General features: G+C 35.6%; 1 protein-coding gene across 13 annotated transcripts in view; it reads right to left on the bottom strand.

Moving 5' to 3' along the window:
* The window catches only part of OXR1 (oxidation resistance 1), an 825,596-nt gene that overhangs the window by 35,037 nt on the left and 766,131 nt on the right, over positions 1–24,428 (bottom strand). For 11 of the 13 annotated variants that reach the window (XM_070075402.1, XM_008255816.4, XM_008255818.4 and 8 more), the window contains one exon: positions 20,062–20,224. In XM_070075402.1, the coding sequence (XP_069931503.1) occupies positions 20,062–20,224 (163 nt within the window). Of the gene's footprint in view, positions 1–8,137; positions 13,488–20,061; positions 20,225–24,428 lie in introns of those variants that run through there. The other 2 variants (XM_008255824.4, XM_008255825.4) reach the window with 1 other exon arrangement.

Below are 24,428 nucleotides of genomic sequence, written 5' to 3'. Positions count from 1 at the left end.
CCTAATGGTCATGCTGAAAGAACTTGGCACAGGTAACAAACAGAACCATGTGTATCAGGAAAAACAAAAAAGAGGAGAGAGAGGCAAGAAAGGGATATGAAGTTCATTTTAAAATCTATGGCAGTAAGAAAAATAAGCTTTAAAAAGTAGAAAAATAGATTTTCAAAAGCTCTTCTAATCATCAATAGCTTCTAAGGTATGTGTAATCTTTTTACATGATGCTTTTGTAATTTTTGCCTCTCCTCTATTTTATATCTTTGTGATTTGTATTACTGCAGTTATTTGTGACTACTAACTTAACAACTTCCCTTCACACTCCCTAAGGAAATTCTGCATCTTCTCTAAGTGCCTAGAACAATCTGTTACAAAGTGTTGAAATGTGAAAGCCATATATGACAGATAAACACTATTACAGAAAACCCACAAAAACAGACAAGTTTTCTGAAGTTGCCACAGGAGTTATAGCTCTTTCAGATCATGACAATAATACCAGAAACTATAATCATAACAGTAAATTCTAGTGGTGTCATAACTATGTGCTGATTCTCCTGTGATATTTTTGTATCAATCAGAACAGATTGTGTGTAGACACTCTGGCAACAACATGCAGTTAAACCAATTTGCCCACAAAGACTCTAGAGTTCTAATTTAGGTTTCAAATGAATCTTGTTCTAGCCAACTAAAATGAACTGGCAACAAGCAAATATCAAGGTGTGAAAAGCTATGCAAACCTGTTGAAAACTACGAACCATCCAAGAGTAGAAAAGAGAAAATGAAACTGGACAGATTCCCATTTTGGCATTATCACACTGACTTTTATAAAACAACAATGCAAACAATATGGGGGCTTACTTTGAACTTACGAAGAAACCCAAGTGGTTATGCTCCCTAGCTCTGGGGTTAGATGGACCTGGGTTTTATCCGCTCTTTATCTATTTCTTCGTGAAACAACGGAAATAAGAGTACTTCCAAAATGAGAAAATACATATAAAAGACTAAGTGCAGTGCTCAGTATACATGACAGTTACTATTAATACCATTTGCAGCTGCTAATTTTTTACCAGTTACCCTAAGAACTAAGTGACAATGGCTGAAATTCTCCTAATTTATAGCTTTTAGTTTTGATATCGGGTCTGAGATCACAATTATTTTGCATACTTTGATTCTTCTGAAATTAATTTTAAACTTCAGTATTGAATAAATGCTTTTCAATTAAAAACAACAGAATTTTCAATAAAGATGGAAGAAAAAATAGGCACTAAAAATTGAAATCATAGCCTTGCCAATGGCCAGCAACAGAGATATCTACAAATGTTTTTAGTGGATATTAGATTTTTTTTTCTCCATGACATTGAAATTTTCAAATCATGATTTATTTACTCCTATGCCTTCCTTCTATTCCTCTAGTTAAGAGTGACTTTGAATATATTTTTAAAATTCCTTCTTTTACCATAGGAAATACACTGCTGAAAAAAAGTAAAATTGAATTATGCTTATCAAAAGGATCAACTATGACCTAATTATACTGGCATCATTGAAAGAAGGAGTAATTAATAAAGAATAAGCCACCATCAGAAGTCTAAGCTTTTTAGCATTCAGTAGTCAGTTTCTTTAATGTTACAAATGTAGGTTTTCTCATTCATATTTTTTAAAAATGTGAAAAGTATTCTTTTCTAGGACTTATAAACTCACTGATTCTTTAACTGTACATACTTACTTACTCATGCCCTGATGAGCAAAGATAGAAGAAACTCAAAAAGTCTGTGAATTAACAGAGAAGGGGGAGTTGAAAATGAGTACAGAAATACACTTTCAGCTCTTTCAAAAAATGATTAAAAAAAAAAAGATGTGGGCTCCTAGTACACATGATGATACTGGAATTATTCTTACATTAATTTATATATCCTTGGTAAAAGATCATACCTAAGTAGAAATATTTCTACAAAATATCCCATATTGCACTTCTGATTATAGGATATACACAGTTGAGGAATCCAACACCTTTCAATTAAAAACACATTCACTATCTGGCTAAAAAGTCATTTCTTAAGGAATAAAGCCAACAAAGCTTGAGTGCAACATCTGATTCTCTTACATCAAGGTAGGGACCGTCAAAAGATGAAGCAATCAACTATATAGCACAGTCTGCCCATTTCCATTCCAGCTGCCCCACTTCTAATCCAGCTCCTGGCTAATGCACTGGGAAAGCCGTGAAGCTGGCCCAAGTACTTGGGCTCCTGCCTCCCATGTGGGAGACTTTGATGAAATTCCTGGCTCATGGCTTCAGCCTGGTCCAGCCCAGGCCATTGCAGCCATTTGGAGAATCAACCAGTGGATGCAAGATTTCTCTGTGTGTCATTCTGCCTTTCAAATGAATTTAAAAAATGAATATGAAAGAAATGAATATGAAAAAAGAAAAAATGTAGGAGATCTTGGGTTTAAACATGCAATTTTAGATAAAATACCAAAAGCATAATCATGAGAGAGTAAAGTAGTAACATGAATGTCATTAAAATTAGACACTGTCAAAGAGAATAAAAAGATAAACTACAGACTAAGAGATAATCTTTGCAACATAAAACTGATAGAGGACTGTTATTTAAAGTATATGAAGAACTCTTAAAATGCAACAAGAAATCAGACAACCTAATTAAAACTTGGACAAAACAGATGAATAAACATCTCAGCAAAGAATACATGCTGAGTGGCAAATAAGAATACAAAGAATGTCCAACATTCTATGTCATCAGGAAAATACAAATTAAAACAAGGAGATACGATTACCCATCTATTTGAATAGCTAAAATTAAAAGCAGTGACAGCAAATGCTGACAAAATGTGGATCAACAGAAATTTTTATTCATTGCTGGTACAATGCAAGATGGAACAGCTACTTTAAAAGATTGTTTAGCAGTTTCTCATGAAACTAAACATGACCTTTATCATATAATGCTGGACCTAAATAATGAAAATTTATATCCACACAGAGTCTACACATGACACTTTGCTTTATTACGTATGTGCCCAAACATAGAAGCAACCATGGTATCCTTCAATAGGTGATTGAATAAACAAATTGATACATCCATACAATGGAGTAGTACATAGTGGTAAAAAGAAAGCAGCTGTCAGGGAAAAAGACATACAGGAATCTTAAATGCACACTGCTATAAAGAAGTTTGAAGAGGCACATACTGTATAATTTCAACTATATGATACTTTGGGAAAGGCAAAATCATAGAAACAGTAAGAGATCAGTAGGTTTCAAGTGTACAGGGAAAGGTAACGAGGAATGAGTAGGTATAGCACAGGGAATTTTTAGGACAGCGAAATCAGACTATGGGCAATGAAATCATAATATGTGATCCTGTAATTGTAGAACGTGTCACTGTACACTGTCCAAACCCACGGAATATATGACAAAAAATGAAACCTAATATAAACAATGGTCTTTGGGTGATAATATAATACTTCATAAATTAACAAGAAATACCTCACACCACTGCAGAATGTGAGTAATACGGAAACCGAGTGAAGGAAAAGAAGGAATAAGGGAATTCTCCATATTTTTCATTCAATTTTTCTGTAAACCTGAAATTATTCTTTGAAAAACAAAACAAAACAAAAAAAATGTTGTTGCTGGCATTGTAGTGCTGCTGCCTGCAATGCTGACATCTCATATGAGAGGAGGTTTGAGTCCTGGCTGCTCCACTTCCGAGCCAGCTCCTTGCTAATGTTCCTAGGAAAGCAGAAGAAGATGCCACCCACGTGGGAGACCTGAAGTCCTAGGCTCCCGGCTTCAGTTTGGCCCAGACCCAGCCACTGTGGTAATTTGAACCAGCAGATGGAAGATCTCTCCCTTTCAGGGCCGCATAGTAGGTTAAGCTTCCTCCTGCACCTCTGGCATCCCATGTGGGCACTGGTTTGTGTCCTGACTGCTCCACTTTGGATCTAGCTCTTTGCTGTGGCCTGGGAAAGCAGAGGAGGATAGCCCAAGTCCTTGGGCCCTTGTATCCACATGGGAGACCTGGAGGAAGCTCCTGGCTCCTGGCTTCGGATCAACCCAGCTCCTGCCACTGTTGCCACTGTGGGAGTGAACCAGCGGATGGAAGAGTCTCTGTCTCTCCTTCTCTCTCCCTGTAACTCTGTGTTTCAAAGAAATAAAATCAATCTTTAAAAAAATCTAATTTAAAAAAGTTTATGGAAATAATAAGGCTGAAATTGAGGGAGGTGATTACCCAGCTCGGGAGGGCATTCAAGAAGACCGAGAAAAAGCACACAGGCATACACACATGTATTAGTAACGCTGCAGTTCTTATTTGGCTAGTGATTTGAGACACTCATTTTATAACGCCTTGTAATTTGCATAGGTAATAGATATGCTTTCTGACTACTGAGTCAAATACATAAAGAAATTTTTTTCTATACTGCAGATGTATCTATATAGTCTGTTTTCAAATCAGTTCTAAGTGACCAGAGAGTATATGATGTGTTACTTACAATAAGGCCCTTATTTAGGTGTTACTTACATAAATACTAGTTAATAAATTTTCTGTTGCTACAGGTAGACATCACAATCCATTGGAAACAATACTGGATTTGGGTATAGGCCATTACCTTAATTTCAATTCTGCTTTTTGTAATTTTATAAATTTTCACAACATTATTTAAACTCCCAATTTCTGGATTTTCAAATAGAAATAATATTCATAATTTAATTTTTATGATGAACAAACAATATATACGGTACATATAAAATAGATTCTGAAATATTAAATGTCTTAAATAATTCCCCTATCCTTTTCATGTTCTGAAGATTTTAAGAGCGAGTATGGCAAAGAGTTTAAGGGCATGAATGGGGGCCAAAAATGCCTAGATTGAAACCTTAGCCCCGACTCCTACTAGCTGGAGCAAGACTGTTATATGCTTACTGTTCTTCACTTGTAAAATGGATAAAGTAATATTTAACAAGGTTGTGAAGATGAAGATTAAATAGGTAAACTCATGCTACGTATTTAACAATAATTACTATACAGTGTCAGTAGAAATACTTTTATCATCATTATTGTAATCTTAAGCTAAGACCACTTGAAAAAATTTTATATTCAAATAAACTCTTCTTAAAATTCTGAGAACCAATACTTGCACAGGTGTAAATAATTCATGAAAGGATGAATGTTTTTCTCCTCTATTCTCATACATTAAAACAATAAAAATTTGTCTTTTCAAATATCAGGGCCTATATTAAAAAGGTGACAGAATTTGTGAAATAACGATACAGATAATAATGCTGCTATTAAACAATTTCTTATTTTAACATGATGAAGAATAAAACCTTATTATAAAATAAGCTAAAGAATTTTCAAGCAAACTACAACTTACTGACAAAAAACAAAAGGGGCATGACACATCAGTAACAAATATATTATTACCTTCCAGTAGCTGTTGATTGAGATTAAAACTGAAATTTTCAGAATAAACCTTAATTCAGCCTTAAACAAATTAAGACAAGGGCAGTTAATCATGCTTGATCAACGTGGTTCCCATGGTAATGTTAAATCCATACCTTTTATCTACGGTGTATTCCACTCGTTAGGAAGGTAGTATCTTTGAGACCAAACTCTTCAATAAAATGAAAAAATCACTTTGTTTTATACCCAAGTTACCATGTATCTAGGAACTTCAGATGTTCTACTATATTCAAATGTGTATACTGCCAAGGTTTATGTAAACGAATGGCCATATTATTACTAGTTCTATAAGATGGTTTATCACTGAGGTCTATTAAATACTAATCTATTGAACAATGACATGAAGAATTCTAACAATCTACAAAATACCGAGTCCAAAAAGGTCAAATTTCATTTGTTCTAAAACAAATTATTCTCCTAAGAGAACCATTTTCTATTTTCAGTTTTAAAGCAGAAGAGTCCATTTGAGTAAAACCTTATAGGGAATCTTAATCTACAAAACAAGTGAAAGAACAGCTAATTTTTTGTTTTTCATCTCAATTGTCTCAAGTCTTTTTCTTGACCTCCAGCTCCCAGGACCTCCAGCTCCCAGGATAGTCACTTTATTTATTTATTTATTTATTTGACAGGCAGAGTGGACAGTGAGAGAGAGAGACAGAGAGAAAGGTCTTCCTTTGCCGTTGGTTCACCCTCCAATGGCCGCCGCGGCTGGCGCGTTGCGGTCGGCGCGCTGTGGCCGGTGCACCGCACCTATCCGAAGGCAGGAGCCAGGTGCTTATCCTGGTCTCCCATGTGGGTGCAGGGCCCAAGCACTTGGGCCATCCTCCACTGCACTCCCGGGCCACAGCAGAGAGCTGGCCTGGAAGAGGGGCAACTGGGACAGAATCCGGTGCCCCGAGGATAGTCACTTTAAAAATGGCAAGGGAAACAGCCAGCATATTGAGACCTGAGATTACCTACACATCAGAACTAACCATAATATACCATTTTAGGAAACCTTAAAAAGCATCCTGCTGAAGCAAAAAATGTGCTAGTGTCAAACTGTGTATACTCCATGACAGCTGAGGTCAAGAACAACTCCATGTCTCTGTTTCCACTTCTTTAAAATGGGCAATATCCAGTGGGCTATGAAGGTTATTGTGAATATTATATCAAATAATACATATATAAACTATTTGTATTGGCAAACTGTTAACATTTTCTCAAGGAAGAGATAAGATTTCTGAAAAAATAACACACCAGCCCCTAATATGAATGAACAGGAATCAGTGAGTATAGTAAGTGTGTGATGTACCTTACAGTGGCCCATAAAATTCAACTCAGTCACTAGTCATTTTGCTTGTTTGTATTAAACTGTACTGAAGTCTTACCAAACAGTTGACAAGTGATTATTCAAACTAAAAATTAAAAATATATATATGAATAGCAGGGCTATTCTTGATTTAAAAAAAAAAAGGTGTGCTTGCTGGATAACCTTGTAAATAAATGATCATGATTTTACAAATCAACCATTTCAGATACCTAAATCTCTATATGCTCATATAATATATAAATAAAATTCTAATGGCCGGTGCAGTGGCTTAGCAAGTAAAGCCATCAACTGCAGTGCCTGCATCCCATATGGGCACCAGTTCAAGACCGAGCTGCTCCACTTCTGATCCAGTTCTCTGCTATGGCCTGGGAAAGCAGTAGAAGATGACCTAAGTGCTTGGGCCCCTGCACCCACGTGGAGACCTGTAAGAAGCTCCTGGCTTCGGATGGACCCAGCTCTGGTCATTGTGGCCATCTGGGGTGTGAACTAGCAGATGGAAGACCTCTCTCTGCCTCTGCCTCTCTATAACTGTACCTTTCAAATAAATAAATAAATAAATATTTTAAAAAATCAGAAATTATAATAAAAAATAACACCAGTCAAAATCATTCTGGTATTTTGACACACTTAACATTTAAGAGAAGCAGGCTGCTTTGGGGACAGGTCCCAAAGTCATTTCTGGTTATAAGTTTATAACTGGCCTTATTTACGTTATTTGTAATTACAGCAAAAATAAAATTAACATTCATGAGGAAAAATATTATCATGGATTACCTCAGAAAGAGTAATGGGCAATACATTTTATAACAAAGAATGTACAGATATTTACTCTGAAAAATAACTAGAATTCTTAAAATAGTACAGTTGACTGAAATTTTCCTTTACTAGAATATCTAAGTTTTGTATTAGGTAGCACTGCTTGAAACTTTTTAAACAGCTTTTCAAGAATGGCTAAAATTATGCCCTTAAATAAATAATACTATAAAAGTATCAAGTTCGGGATCTAGTCAATAAAAATTAATTTAGTCTGTTCTACTAAATTTATTTTTAAGCATGGAAAAATTCTGAGTATTTTCCTATAAAGTTAAGCTTAAGTAAAAAGCATAAAGGCAGAAATTAAGATTTTGTACCTTCCTGTTGGTCTAGAATAGTAAAACAAAACACTTTCAAAAAACAAAATAATTTCTTTTTTTATTACTTAAAACTAACAAAAATAACCTAAAAGGCAATTTCTACAATCATACAATTATGTACTCTACAAATACTCTCAATGCTTAAACTTTCAGAAATTGCACAATTTTATATAATGTCACCATATAATGACTAGTATATACAGAAATTGACTAAGATTTACCAGAGTATATTTGTGATTAATTGGTTGATGTCTTCTGCCTTTTTTTCCATACCAGAGACGAGACATTTCCTTTCGAGAACAAATTAAGTTACATCGAATCACGTAAGAACTGTTTTCAAAAGCATTCTTCCTCTGTCAAAGATAAATTTCCAGCACCAGAGCCCTACTACAGTGACAAAACAGTTTGCTAGAGACAAAGATTTGATTGACAAGACAGGGAGCTAATCACAAGTGGTATTCACTGCAAAAAATAGTCCTGAGTGGAGACTGTGAAACTGGGGAGGGAAGAGAGGGTTTCCCAGGCTTAAGTTTGGTTGCACTGTACCCAAATGTGCAAAGAAAGGGCTCAAAAGTTTAAAGACACAGAGCATGTATTTCCAAACACCAGTATATTAAGAAATATACAAAAAGTAACTCAGTCACAAAAAACATAAGAACAATTTCCAGAGTCCCTTTAGAAGTACATAAATGATTTCAACACTTTTGTTTGCTCATATAGTTTTAAAATTCTGTTATTTTCAGCAAAAAATCCTGTAAAATTTTATCTTTTCTGTTAACATTTTTAAGTAGTAACATATAGTTTTAGGCTCCTTGCTGTCAAATTTTATAGAATGACTACGTAAAAATAAAGCTAATCTACTAAAAACAGATTCTAGACAAATATTCAAACTGACTAGAAAATTTCTTTGCCTATAATATGCCCCAATGCAAACTTCATTTTCCAACATTGTATTTCTTGAGATTCTTATATTCACTATGCCCTATGTATACTTTATTAATTAGTGGTTATGATTAATACAACCAAGGAAATTAATATTTTTAAACATGAGAAAGGAACTATACATAAGCTGAGGTTATCTAAAGCTCCATTTTAACTAGAATACCAATACCATAATTGTATCTCTGAATAATTTCATTTTAGGGTAAACCAGTTTCTTCCCTTATACCTTACTATGTGCATACACAATGGCATCTCTTATACACACACACACACACACACAGAGCTTTTTAAACACAACACTGTATCTCACCCATATCCTCATATCTTCTTTTTCCACATCCTAACCCATGCCTGGACAGGAACAGCACATGCCACATTAGACACACTCCATCCCCTACACACCAGCTATCCCTTCCTTCCTGTTGCCTCCAGTCATCCCCTCTGGAATTACCTAAGCTCCCTCTTCCAGAGTTTCATAGGTACATTATCATCATCTCCACACAGATTTTACATTCTCCTTATATATATGGCACACTGTGGTCTACGCCCTACCACCTCATCATGAACTCACCCTATGTGACCATCTATAATTATTTAGGGGGTCAGGAGGAGGAAGTCATTATTTTGAAACCTTGTCATAACTTCCAGCCTTATATTCTAAAAAGAAAAATAATACATGTGTGTGTGTGTGTGTGTAACAGGGAGGGGAGGTCAGCATAATGGCACAGTGGGTTAAGCCACCACTTGCAACGCTGGCACCCCCTAACATAGTTTGCTACTAATGAGCCTAGGAAAGCAGCAGACAATGGCCAAAATACTCAAGTCCCTGCCAACCATGTGGAGGACCTAGACAGAGTTCCTGGCTCCTGGACCCAGCCTGGCTCAGCCATGGCTTTTGCAGGATTTTGGAGACTCTATCTCTGTCTCTCTCTGTTACTTTGCCTTTTGAATAAATAGATAAATAAATCTAAAAATATTGCGCTCCAAAATGAGGTTTCAATTAAATACTAAAAACAAAACAAAAACATCAAGCATAGCATAGCTTACTGTGTTGATTTCCTACTCAGCAGCCATCCTTGTCCCTACTTTCTAATGCAGCTTTGATTTTGCTCAGTTATCATTCCAACCATGTGTGTCTGAGGTGGTTGGTTCCAAATCTAGACAGAATGGGTCCTTACAGAGCTAAACCAATGATACACAAATTTTAGCTTGTATCAGACATCACCTGGAGTGTTTGCTAAATTACAATGTTAATTCCTAATTAAGCAGATTGGAATGTGGCCTAAGAATTTGCATTTCTACAAAATTCCCAAATGCTGCTACTGATGATGATCTGAGGATCATATCTGAAGAACAAACAGTTTAAAACTATTGAGTATAGTTTTCTGATTCTAGAAGCCAAACCCTGCCTAATCATAAAACAGTATCTGCCAAACAAAATGAGTACAGTAAGTCTTTCTTAAGGTAATATTTATTTATTATTATTTAAAAAAATTAGTTAAGAGACACAGAAACAGAAAGAGACAAGTGAACAGAAAGAGTTCCCACTAGCTGGTTCACTTACCAAATGCCCTCATTGGCTGGGGCCGGGCCATAGGAAGGAAGCTGGGAGCAAAGATCGCAACCCAGTCTCCTAGTGCATTACAGTAACTCAGTCACTATCACTGGTTGCCTCCCAGGGTCGGCATTAGCAGAAAGTTTTAGTGAAGAACTACAGCAGTGAGTCAAACCAAGGTACTTCATGTGGGGTATAGGTTCTCAGCCAGAGCCTTAACCATTAGGCTTAACCATCTGCCCTTTGTTATTTAGAATTCATATTGCTAAATCATTTAAATTTGTGTAAATATCTCTGATATTGAAACAGATGTCAATTTGTTATTAGTGTACAACAGAATATAAGATGAAGCACTTTTAAAATACTATCAGTTTACTAGTTGAATATAAACAGCCCTAATAATCATGTAGTCAATTTAACCATCTCTCCCCCACTACTTAATTTATTGGGAAAACTACTAGATTAGCTTATATTATATTGGGACTTCTCTACTTGAAAGTGTAACATAAAATCTTCCTTATCAAATATTTACAGTAATATTTTAGAGTTTTAATATGTGAAATCATAAATTAGTCTGTCTTCAGCCTATTCTTTCTCTTCTCACAATCTATATTAAATTATATTTTGGATTTTCAATGAAAATTGTATAGTTAGTAACTTTTGGCTAGTGATTGAGGCAAATATTGTTAACAGAGAAAAAGCAAAGCACCTAGTCAAACCTTTCCTTGGGGCTCATGTTGTGGCTCAGTGGGTTAAATCACCACCTGTAACACCAGCAGCATCCCCTACGAACCACTGCTTAGAGTTCCTGCAGCTCCTCTTCCAATTCACTCCCTGCCAATGCATCTGGCAAAGCAGTGAAGATGGCCTCAAAGCTTGCGCCCCTGCCCCCACATAGGAGACCTGGATGTAGTTCCAGGCTCCTGGCTACAGCATGGCCCAACCCCAGGTGTTACAGCCATTTGAGAAGTGAAACAGAGGAATGAATGCTCGTGCTCTTTCTTCCTCTCTGTCTCTCTCTTGCTCTCCTTCTCACTCTCTTTAACTCTGCCTTTCAAATAAACAAATAAGTCTTTAAAAAGCAAAGAACTTTCCTCAGGTAATTTTTGATAATATCAATAGTCAGACCATATTAGGCATAACTCCTGGGTGTCAAATGCTGTCAGAGAAAACATATGAATAGTCTACAACATATATTTATAATTACACAGATATGTAATACAGAAATATTACATAAGATAGCTTATATCAACCTATAAATTCTAATTAAGTTTCTAATCCTTCTGATTTTTACCTTTTTCAGAATTACTAAATTTCTTCTTGAGTTATTTAATTACTCAACCAGTATCAAATATATTTTTAAAAAACTGCTTTTATCTGAAAAAATGTGGTATGTGTGTTGCTACTTTAAACAGTTCCTTCATTATTGAGCAATCAATTCCACATGCATTTCACTGGTTATGCTTAGAAGAGATAATTTTGGTATTACTTGTGCTTTAATAATAATAGAAACAAAATGAGGAGTAAGTTTTTGGAGGAGTGGTTAGAGATGCCACATGGGTGGCAAAAAATGATCTACATGAAGGATCTCTGTGAGCAAGACCCCAGGGGAAAGAAGGGCCCATCAAAGAAGGATGTACTTTTCTCTGAAGGGAGAAGAGAACTTTCACTTCGCTTATGACCCTGTCTAAATACTGACAGAGTCTGTTGACTCAAAAAGCTTCCATAGCCTTGGCAGCTCATGCATGTCAAGAGTCTTGGATGTCACAAATAAGTGTATCAATTGTTAAATCAACAACAGAAGTCACTGTGCACTTATTCACCATGTAGAACCTCGGTCCTTAATGAGTTGTACTATGAAAATTAACTGTAAAACTTGTTTTCATACAGTATTTTATACTTTGTCTATGTGGATACAAACTGTGGAACTTTTTACTTAGAGTTGGTTTTCTGTATATGAAGTTAATTAAAACAAATCTTAATGAAGAATGGGATGGGATGGGAGAGGGAGCAAGAGGTGGGATGGGAGTGGGGATAGGAGGGTGGGTATAGGGGAAGAACCACTAGATTCCTAAAGCTATACCTATGAAATTTGTATTCATTAAATAAAAGCTTTCTTAAAAAAAAAAAAAAAAAAAGATGCCACATGGATGTTCACATCCCATACTGGAGTGACTGGAAATGAGGAATGGCTTACATTTCCAATTAAAGCTTCCTGCTAATGTATAATCTGGGAGGTGACATGTAATGGCTGAAGACTATGTGTCCATGTTACCCTGTGGAAGACCCAGACTGAGTTCCTGATCCCCACTCTCAGCCCAACCCCACCCAGCCTAGCCAAGGCCACTGAAGAAATTTTGGGAGTGAACCAGAGGATGGAAGATCTCTGTTTATCTCTCTGTATGTAGGTCTCCCTGCCTGTCAAATTAAATAAATAATTTAAAATAAGATAAAAATATGTGTTAAATAGAGAGAATACCAGAAGACTCACTAATGGAGAAATCAGATATTAACCAAACAATGAAAACCCTTTTTATATGGTGCTTCTTAGAAGCTGCAGCAGTACTGACAGCTATGAAAACAGAACTAACTCCATAAAAAGAAACACCATACAGTAGCAAAAAACCAAATCCAATAATGACAATATATTTTATGCCCTAAAATGCTAAGATCAGGTTAAATATTTTAGATTTATATAACTATAATGGTGCACACTAGAAATTAAAATTAGAAACAGAAAAAATTACTTTTAAAACAATCTAAGCCAGAGGAAGACCAAAAAAAAAATTTAGAAAAACTCAAAAGAGTGTTCAAGATCTATGGTATGCTACCAAACGACCAAACATACACGTCTTAGGAGTTTTTGAAGGTGTGTGTAAAGAGAGAAGGGCTTTTCAACAAAATAATAACAGAACAGTTCCCAAATTTTTATAAAGAAAGGGATATCCGGCCGGCGTTGCGGCTCACTAGGCTAATCCTCTGCCTTGCGGCACCAGCACACCGGGTTCTAGTCCTGGTCGGGGCACCGGATTCTGTCCCGGTTGCCCCTCTTCCAGGCCAGCTCTCTGCTGTGGCCAGGGAGGGCAGTGGAGGATGGCCCAAGTGCTTGGGCCCTGCACCCCATGGGAGACCGGATAAGTACCTGGCTCCTGCCATCGGATCAGTGTGGTGCACTGGCCACAGTGCGCCGGCCACGGCGGCCACTGGAGGGTGAACCAATGGCAAATCTCTCTCTCACTGTCCACTCTGCCTGTCAAGAAAGAAAGGAAGGAGGGAGGGAAGAAGGGAGAGAGGGAAGGAAGGAGGGAGGGAGGGAGGGAAGGAGGGAAGGAAGGAAGGAAGGAGGGAGGGAGGGAGGGAAGGAAGAAAGGAAGAAAGGAAGAAAGGAAGAAAGGAAGAAAGGAAGAAAGAAAGAAATCCGAGTACAGGAAGCATATAGAACTCCTAATAGACCCAGAGGAAGCTCCTGGCTCTTGGCCTCAGATCAGCTCCGCGCCAGCCATTGCGGCCATTTGGGGAGTGAATCAGCAGATGGAAGACCTTTCTGTCTCTGCCTCTCTCTGTCTGTAACTCTACCTCTCAAATAAGTAAAATCTTTAAAAAAATTTTTAAAAAGTAAAATCAAAGATGACAAAAGATATGTAACAATGCAGAACATAGAAATAAAAAAAAATCAGGAATTACTACAAACATCAATATCCCATCAAATCGGAAAACCTAGAAGAAATGGATATTCTTGGACACATACCATCTACCAAAATGGAGTCATGAAGAAATAGAACACATAAACAGACTAATAACCAAGATGGAGATTGATTCAGTAATAAAGACTCTCCCAACAAAGAAAAGCCCAGGATTGGATGGCTTCGCTGCTGAATTCTACCAGACTTTTAAAAAACTAATTCCAATTCTTCTTAAATGACTCAAAACAATAGAAAGGGAGGGAATCCTCCCAAATTCCTTCTGTGAAGCCTGCATCACCTTAATTCCAAAACCAGAGAAAGATTCTGCAAATAAAAGAACTACAGATCAATATCACTGATGAACATAGAAGCAAAAATCCTCAACAAAATCCTAGTTAATCGAAACCAACAACAGACCAGAAAATCAGTCACCCAGATCAAATGGGATTTATCCTTTGTATGCAGAGATAGCTCAACATATGCAAATGAACACATTAACAAACTGAAGAATAAATACCATATGATTATCTTAAGCATTACAGAGAAAGAATCTGATAAAATATAACATCCTTCCATGATATAATCCTTAAGGAAACTAGGAATAGAAAGAACATTCCTCAAAGCAATCAATGCAATATATGACAAAGCCACAGTTAGCAATCATATTGAATGGGGAAAAGTTGGAAGCATTTCCACTAAGATCCAGAACTAGACAAGGATGTCCATTTTCACCACTGTTATTCAATATAGTTTTCTAAGTTTTAGCCAGATCCATTAGGCTATGTTAACTGCACATACATTACCCCATGTTTACTGCAACTCAATTTACAATATCTAAGATACGGAATCAGCCCAGATGTCCATCAGCTGATGACTAGATAAATAAACTGTGGCATATATACATTATGGAATGCTACTCAGCTATAAAAAAGAATTAAATCCCGTCTTTTGTAAAATAAGTATGTAACTGGAAACCATTATGCTTAGTGAAATAATTCCATCTCAGAAAGACAAAATCATTATACTTTCTCTGATATGTAGCAGCTAATATAGAATACAAAAAATGTACAGGAATGAAAAAGTCAATTTGGCAAATGACTGTCATTTTCAGCTCATGTTTATACTCTTATATAACTGTGGTCTCCCTACTTTTTACTTGTTAAATATATGATTAATGTTGAATTAAGCCTGTGAATGCAGAGTAGATTAAAATGATGTCCTTGCAAAAACTGATGAAGAGAGTAGAGGTAAGGAGAGAGGGAGACTCGGGGAGAGCAGGAGAGTGAGGGCAGTGTGGTTGTTTTCTTGGAAATATAACTATATGGAATACATACCATTTTCTCTCTTTAAATCAACACTTTTTTTTTTTTTAAAAAAAAGAACAAGTTTGTATGGGGTAAACTATAATATCAATCATTTTAAAATAAAAGACTAAATGTATTATCACTTACTGACATTTAACCTTAACACATTTTTTAATCAAAAAACATAGGCTTGGGAGATAAACTACCACATCAATTGAAACTGATTTATTAAAGCTAGTTTCTTAAATGTTTTTATTTATCATCTTATGAATGTTTTCATTATTAGGTATGGAATAGAGAGACACTGAATTACATGCGGTATAAAATTAGCTTTAGAGATGAAAAATTTTGGGAAAACTTATTCGCCCAGCTCTTACATCAAAAGGAGTGAAAAGCCCACACAAAAGATAAGAGGCAAATTATTTTAGCTTAAAAATTTCCAATACTGAGGCCTTTGCAGTCAAGTAGCCAAGACTGGCATACAAAACACATGTGACACTTTGAAATCTAAGACAATGACAAGATTCTAGTATAGACCACTGAATCACTAAAGCTGGTAGTTGGGATGGATGAGGAGATAACCCAGAGATACAATAATGTATCATGGGGCCTGCTGACAGGGTAAAATTTACTCATTTTACTGTAGCATCATTTTTACTACATGATAAGAAATTTTAGATTTTATTTTATATTGTAACATATAAATTATGAAGCTAAATACAGTTTTAAATGAGCCCCAAAACAGACTTGAAAGATAATTTGGGTTTTTAAATACTTTAGACTATGCCACTGGGGATCTTACTCATAACCACCTTAAAATTTCACTATATTTTGTTTTTCTGAGTAAATATTGGTTTCTTCAGGCTTCCCTTTTCCCTGGAATCCATTGTATAAATCTGTAATATTGCTCTTCTTTGCTTTCCACATTATATCTAATTCTTAATTTCCAGCCTTTGGGGCCAGTGCTGTGGCACAGTAGGTTAACCCTTCGTATCCCATATGAGTGCTGGTTTGTGTCCCAGCTGCTCCTTTCCAAACTGCTCTCTTGTGATGGCCTGAAAAACCAGTGAAAGACTGACCAAGCGCTTGGGCCCCTGCACCCACGTAGGAGACCCGGAAGATGCTCCTGGCTCCTGGCTTCAGATGGACTCAGCTCTGGCCTTTGCGGCCATTTGGGGAGTGAAGCAGGGGATGGGAGACCTTTCTCTCCGTCTCTATCTCACTCTCTGTAACTCTACCTCTCAAATAAGTAAATAAAATCTTTAAAAAAAATTACAGCCTTTTCTAATTATCTTCAATGGGACTAACTTTCCATTTGCAAAGTTTTGAACTAAGCTCTATTAAATATTATATAATTTTTCATTTTAGTAATTTGTGGTGTCATAGTTAATGAGTGTTTTTGACACAGTTTAGACTAACAATGATAATAATACAGGAGTAAAAGTTCATAAATTTGAACAGTTGAAGTACTATGGAAAATAATCTTGAAATAAGATTAAAGGACAGCATAAACACAAAGCATCACCAAAAAGCTCATGAAAAAAAAAAAAAACGTATTATGACCAAAACAACTCAGGGACTTGAAAAATTTTTGTACCAAAATCTTTGAACTGATCGCTTTTAATGGTATTTCTGCCTAACAGTCATCTCTGAAGCCAAGTAAAAATAGACTGGTGCCCAAGTTGGTAGCCAGAATAATTTCATCCCACCCCTACATAGAAAATGAAAAAACATCACTTCACATTTTTAAGTACTACTCCCTTAGGCACTAGATCCACACTGCAGAAAAGATAAAGAATACATATTTGACTGTAAATTTCTAACAGCCACATTAAAAAGTAGTGAAAAAATTTTAATATATTTTATTTAACCTATCAATCAAATCATTTTAACATTAATATTTTAAAAGACACTTGACATTCTTCTTTCAATTTTAGATCATCAAAATTCAGTGTATATTTTTATAACATCTCTCAATTCAGACTGGCCATCTTTTAAATGCTCGATAGTAACTGTAATAGTAATTTTATATACAACTGTAACTGTAAGAACTGTATCTGTATGTAGTAGAGTATATTATACTACTCTATCAAGTTCAGACACTAAATTTTCATTGGAAATAACTGATTTTCTTTAGGTTTAGATTTATTCAGATCCTATTTAGATTTCATAAAGCCCACAGCTGAAAAGGTAGATCATTTATTCAAGTTGTTCTGAATATATTTAAAAACTATCCAATAACAGAATCACATATCAGTTCTTAAATTTAAATTTATCAAAATTGTAAGAATTCAGGTTCTTAATTACATTAACCACATTTCAAGTACCCAGCTAGTAGCTAACAAATTGGACAATGCAGAATAGTTTCTAAACAATGTGGCAAAACATTTCCAAAATTAAATATTGTCCTCTTTCATTTTCTTTTTATTTGACCTTTTTCTGGCCAAAAAAGCAGGCAAGGGGACACCTTTTTTTTTTTTCTTTAGAAAATTTAAGCTGGGGCCTGCCTTGTAGCATAACTTGTAAAGCTCCTGCCTGCAATGCTGGCATCCCATATGAGTGCCAGTTCATGAGCCAGCTGCTCCACTTCCAATCCAGCTCCTTACTAACATACCTGAGAAAGCAGATAAAGATGTCCCATGTGCTTGGGCCCCTGCACACATGTGGCAGATCCAAAAGAAGTTCCTGGCTTGTGCCAGGCCCAGCACTGGCCATTGAGGCCATTTGGGGAGTAAACCAGCAGGTAAAAAACCTCTCTCCCGTCTCCTCCTGCTCCCCTCAGCCCTTGTAATTCTGTCTTTCAAATAAATAAAAAAAAATCTTAAAAAATTATAAGCTTAGTTGTTTTGAATCAAAATAGTCAATAATCTATTATTTCTTTTTTTTTTTTTTAAAGATTATTTTATTTATTTATTTGAAAGTCAGAGTTACACAGAGACAGGAGAGGCAGAGAGAGAGAAAGAGGTCTTACAACCGCTGGTTCACTCCCCAATTGGTCCCAATGGCCAGAGCTGTGCCGATCCAATAATCTATTATTTCTAAAGTGATCCAACCCCGATGGGAAGAAAGCCCTCAATTCCCTTTTCTTGACTGAAACTACTGTCTTGCACTTTGCCACCCAAATGAGAAACTTCATTGCTACTACCTGGCACTAAATCTCAATGCATTAGATAAGTTAAAACATTTTTTTCTAACTTTATTTGCTTCCCTTCCACTTTTCCTTAAAGTGTTGTGGCATTTTTGCTCACCTAGGCAATTTTAAATGCCTCCTGAAGCTAATCTTAAAAACAAAGGTCAGGGCAATTTTTTTTTAACCCATGTAATCACACAGATTAAGAAATAGCAAGCACATCTCCAGGACTCTACAAAGTTCCTCCTTTCCCTTACAACCCCTCCCTCTCTGTAAGGTTAATAGTTTAATTTAACAGTTTTTCTGACTAGATTTGCCTTTTGAACTTCAGGTAAATGAAATTATATAAAAGTACATGTAATATTTTATGTCTGATTTCTTTCATTCATAAATTACCTATGAGATTCATACATGCTATACCAGTAGGTCTATCTTTTTATTGTTATATTTACTTAAAATTTTATGAAAGTTATACAATTTCTCTCTTCCTGCTAGGCATTCAGGTTATTATGAATAAAAGTGGTATGAAGATTAATAATTAGCTGTAGTATTAAGAGAAACAAAATGAATGCTCAGTGTACATTACTTTTCCCCCTCCATTATACTAGATATGAAACAGAAAATGATGCTGTTATGTACTACACAAAAAGAAAGCTAGACACATTCAAACTAAGGTACACATTTTAAACAAAAGACACTCCATGTATACTTTCAATCATTATACATGTAAGGGCAGAAACAATATACTCATATTACATAAATACCACAAACATTAACACCAAAGGATAACAAAATTGGACTCCATTTATCACATTTTAGCATCTGCTCTATATTTTATAATGCATCAAGAAAAGATTAACCCAGAAAACAACCACAACAGATACTGTCACCCTACCAACTCTACAAGACAAAGCATATAAAATGTAATATAAACCTGTGAGGTGGATCTAAGAGCGGTTACAAAGTCTGTTAGTATTAATTGGGCCACTTAATCAAGTTTAGTAAATTTGAGAACACAAAATTCTTACAACTTTGTAAAATTTTCACCAGCTTATTTCTTTAGCACCATCATTGCTGAATTCAAGTCAAAATAATGACTAAGTCTAGAATTATTTGTTCTAATTTGCTGGGTTATTTTGAATAACTACAATATTAAATCCATATAGGAGTGAAAGGAATATAAATCAGATCTGAAATAAATGTTTCATGAAAATTAATATATTACAATTAAAATTATTTCCTTCTTTGTCCTAATGTAACTCTTTCCTAAACTAAATATCCTAAAATCCGCTCAAAAAGTCATTTTATTTCTCACAGGTTGCTTTTCTAGTATTTTGAAACAAAACCAGAATGAGAAATACTATTAAACCAAAGTTACTACTTAGATTCATTCAATAAACACACAATGAACCAGAACCTTTAAAAAAGAGCACTCTTTTGTGCAAAGACCACTTTAACTTTGTGCTAGTATAAATCTATACATTCATAAAGAAGCAAAAAATTACTGAAATCTTCACATTTCCCCCCTTACCTCCCATTCTCTGGCTGCTGCTTCATTAGCAGAATCCTCATTTGTTTCAGACTCTTCAATCTTTTTAACTACTATGAATCCAGGTTCTCGGGAATATTCACCAGTATCCTCTGTATATATTTCTGGACTCCACTGAATGAAGAAGGCATACAAGTGGTCTGTCCTGTTAGAAGAAGTGACTTTTAATAGACATAGTACATAGGAAAAGATAACACCCACAATCAGGAAGACATTAACTTAAAAAAAATTACTTTGCTCTGTTCCATCAAGCTTTTCTGAGAAAATTGTATTAAGATTTTCCATAGCATGTTTCCTAGTTGACAGTTTCTTAACTTTTAATTACACAGTAAATTAGTGGTTCAGAGATGGATGACCTCATCTTGTAAATCTCTGATTCTTCTTTATAATGTTTTGTGTATAACAGTAAAGCAAATTATTGCATTCCCTGATAAGCACATTTGGAAATCAAACATATATTTCAAATACCTGTCTTAGTGGTTTTAATTAGAATTAGTATGAATAACCTAAAAGTGTTTACAAAACAACATATACCAATTAATATAAATATTAGCAAATGACCGGGTTTCATTGTTTTTGACTGCTGTATAGTATTCGATAGAGTACATGTCCTCCCTTCAGAGAAAGGTACCTCCTTCTTTGATGACCTGTTCTTTCCACTGGGATCACACTCGCGGAGATCTTTCATTTAGGTTTGTTTTTTTTTTCCCCAGAGTGTCTTGGCTTTCCATTCCTGAAATACTCTCATGGGCTTTTCAGCTGGATCCGCATGCCTTTAGGGCTGATTCTGAGGCCAGAGTGCTGTTTAGGACATCTGCCATTCTATGGGTCTGCTGTGTATCTCACTTCCCATGTTGGATCATTCTCTCCCTTTTTTATTCTATCAGCTAGTATTTGCAGACACTATTCTTGTTTCTGTGATCCCACTGGTTCTTAGTCCTATCATTATGATCAATTGTGAACAAACAAACAAAAATACTAAGAGGGATAACATATTAAGTTGCTCATCAACAGTCAGGGTGAGGGCTGATCAAGTCACCGTTTCTCATAGTGTTCATTTCACTTTAACAGGTTTCCTTTTTGGTGCTCAGTTAGTTGTCACCTATCAAGGAGAACAAGTGGTATTTGTCCCTTTGGGATTGGCTTATTTCACTCAACATAATGTTTTCCAAATTCCTAACAGGGATCACTTTTCAGTTAAAATTTAAACACCTAAGAATAATTGTGTGTTAATTACAGAGTTCAACCAATGGTACTAGAACAAAATAAAATACTAAAATGGATAAAGCAAAAGATGCTTAAGGATGTGTTACACACAGAAACAGAAACATGGTCATCAGTACAAAACAAGGTAAAGGAAGAAAATCTCTTAGTAAAAGATCAAAGTAAGTTCAAAGAATAAATTAGGAATATCTTTGGAAAAATGGCAGGGCAAAGTCACTACTTATCAATAGTCACATTAAATGTAAATGGTCTCCACTCCCCAGTTAAAAGGTACAGACTGGCTGAATGAATTAAAAAACAAAACCCATCTATATTTGCTGCCTACAAGAAACACATCTTTCCAACAAAGATGCACACAGACTGAAAGTGAAAGGTTGGAAAAAGATATTCCAGGTCAACAGAAACCAAAAAAGAGCTGGTGTAGCCATCTTAATATCAGACAAAATAGTCTTTAACACAAAAACTGTTAAGAGACAAAAAGGAAAACTATATAATGATTAAGGGATCAATTCAACAGGAAGATGTAACTATTAAAAACTTATCTGCGCCTAATTATGACAGCTAGCTATTTAAAAGAAAGATTAAGAAATTTAAAGGGAGACTTAGACTCCAATACAATAGTATTGGAGGACTTCAATACTCCACTTTCAGTAATGGACAGATCAAACAGACAGAAAATCAACAAGAAAACAGCAGATTTAATCAACACTATAGACCAAATGGATCTAACAGATATTTACAGAACTTTTCATCCTACAGTTACAGAATACACATTTTCAGCAATGCATGGAACTTTCTCTAGAATTGACCACATACTAGGCCATAAAGCAAGTCTCAGCAAATTCAAAAAAATCAAAATCATACCATGCATCTTCTAAGACCACAATGGAATGAAGCAGGAAATCAAAAACTCAGGGATCTCCAGAGCATATGCAAACACATGGAGACTGAACAACATGCTCCTGAATGAACAGTGGGTCATAGAAGAAACCCAAAGAGAAATCAAAAATTTTCTAGAAGCAAATGAAGATGACAACACAACATATAAAACTTATGGGATACAATAAAGGCAGTGTTAAGAGTTAAGTTTATACCAATAGGTGCCTACCTCAAGAAATTGGAAAGGCACCAAATAAATGAGATATCAATGCATCTCAAGGATCTAGAAAACAACAGCAAACCAAACCCAAACTAGTAGGAGAAGAGAAATAATTAAAATTAGAGAAGGAATCAACAAAATTGAATAAAAAAAACAATACAAAAGATCAGCAAAATAAAGAGTTGCTTTATTGAAAAAATAAACAAAATTGACACACCATTGGCCCAACTAACCAAAAAAAGGAGAGAGAAGAACCAAATCAATAAAATTAGAGATGAAAAGGGAATGTAACAACAGATAGTTCAGAAATAAAAACAGTCATCAGAAATTACTACAGAGTTATAAGCAAACAAACTGGGAAATCTAGCAGAAATGGACAGATTCCTGGACATATACAACCTACCTAAATTGAACAATGAAGACAAAGAAATCCTAAACAGATCCTTAACCAAACAGAAATTGAATCCGAAACAAAGACCCTACCAACAAAGAAAAGCGCAGGACCAGATGGATTCACTGCTGAATTCTACCAGACATTTAAAACACTCACTCCAATTCTTCTCAAATTATTCAATACAATTGAAAGAGAGGGAATCCTCCCAAATTCTTTCTATAAAGCCAGCATCACCTTAACTCCTAAACCTGAAAAAGATGCGACAGAGAAAGAGGATTACAGACCAATTTCCCTGATGAACATAGAAGAAAAAACCTCAAAAAAACTGCAGCCAATAGAATTCAACGACACATCAGAAACATCATCCACCCAGACCAAGTGGGATTTATCCCTGGTATGCAGGGATGGTTCAGCGTTTGAAAATCAATCAATGTGATACACCACATTAACAAACTGCAGAAGAAAAACGATATTATCTCAATAGACACAGAGAAAACATTCGATAAAATACAATACCCTTTCATGATGAAAACTATAAGCAAACTGGGTATAGAAGGAACATTCCTCAACACAATCAAGGAAATGTATAACAAATCCACATTCAGCATTGTATTTAATGGGAAAAAGTTGGAAGCATTCCCACTGATCTGGTACCAGAAAGAGTTGCCCACTCTTACCACTTTATTCAATATAGCGCTGGAAGTTTTAGCCAGAGTCTTTAGGCAAGAAAAAGAAATCAAAGGGTTACAAATTGGGAAGGAAAAGATTAAACTATCCCTATGTGCAGATGACATGATTCTTTATTTAGGAGATCAAAAGAGCTCCATTAAGAGATTGGTAAAGTAGCAGGATATAAAATCAATACACAAAAATCAACAGCCTTTATGTACAAAGACAATGCCACGGCTGAGAAGGAACTTCTAAGATCAATCCCATTCACAATATCTACAAAAAAATAATAAATTGTGCTGGGAAAACTGGATTTCCACGTGCAGAAGTATGAAGCAAGACCCCTAGCTTACACCTCACACAAAAATCCACTCAACATGGATTAAAGATCTAAATCTATGACCCAACACCATCAAATTAATAGAGAACATCGGAGAAACACTGAAAGCTACTGGCATAGGCAAAGACTTCTTGGAAAAGACCCCAGAGGCACAGTCAGCCAAAGCCAAAATTAACAACTGGGATTACATAAAATTGAGACGTTTCTGTACTGCAAAAAAAAACAGTCAGGAAAGTGAAAAGGCAATTGAAAGAATGGGAGAAATTATTTGCAAATTATGCAACTGAAAAAGGATTAATAACCAGAATCTACAAAGAGATCAAGAAACTCCACAACAACAAAACAAACACACTTAAGAGATGGGCCAAGGACTTAAACAGACATTTTTCAAAAGAGGAAATCCAAATAACCAACAGACACGTGAAAAAATGTTCAGGATCACCAGCAGTCAGGGAAATGAAAATCAAAACCACAATGAGGTTTCACCTCACCCCAGTAAGAATGCCTTTCATACAGTATCAACAAACAACAGATGCTAACAAGGATGTAGGGAAAAGGCACACTAACCCACTGTTGATGGGAATGCAAACTGGTAAAGCCGCTATGGAAAACAGTTTGAAGAT

The sequence above is a fragment of the Oryctolagus cuniculus genome, chromosome 6 (genome assembly GCF_964237555.1).
Source record: "Oryctolagus cuniculus chromosome 6, mOryCun1.1, whole genome shotgun sequence".
NCBI lineage: Eukaryota > Metazoa > Chordata > Mammalia > Lagomorpha > Leporidae > Oryctolagus > Oryctolagus cuniculus.
The sequence above is the reverse complement of the archived record's forward strand: the minus strand, read 5'-3'. Positions and strand labels throughout refer to the sequence as shown.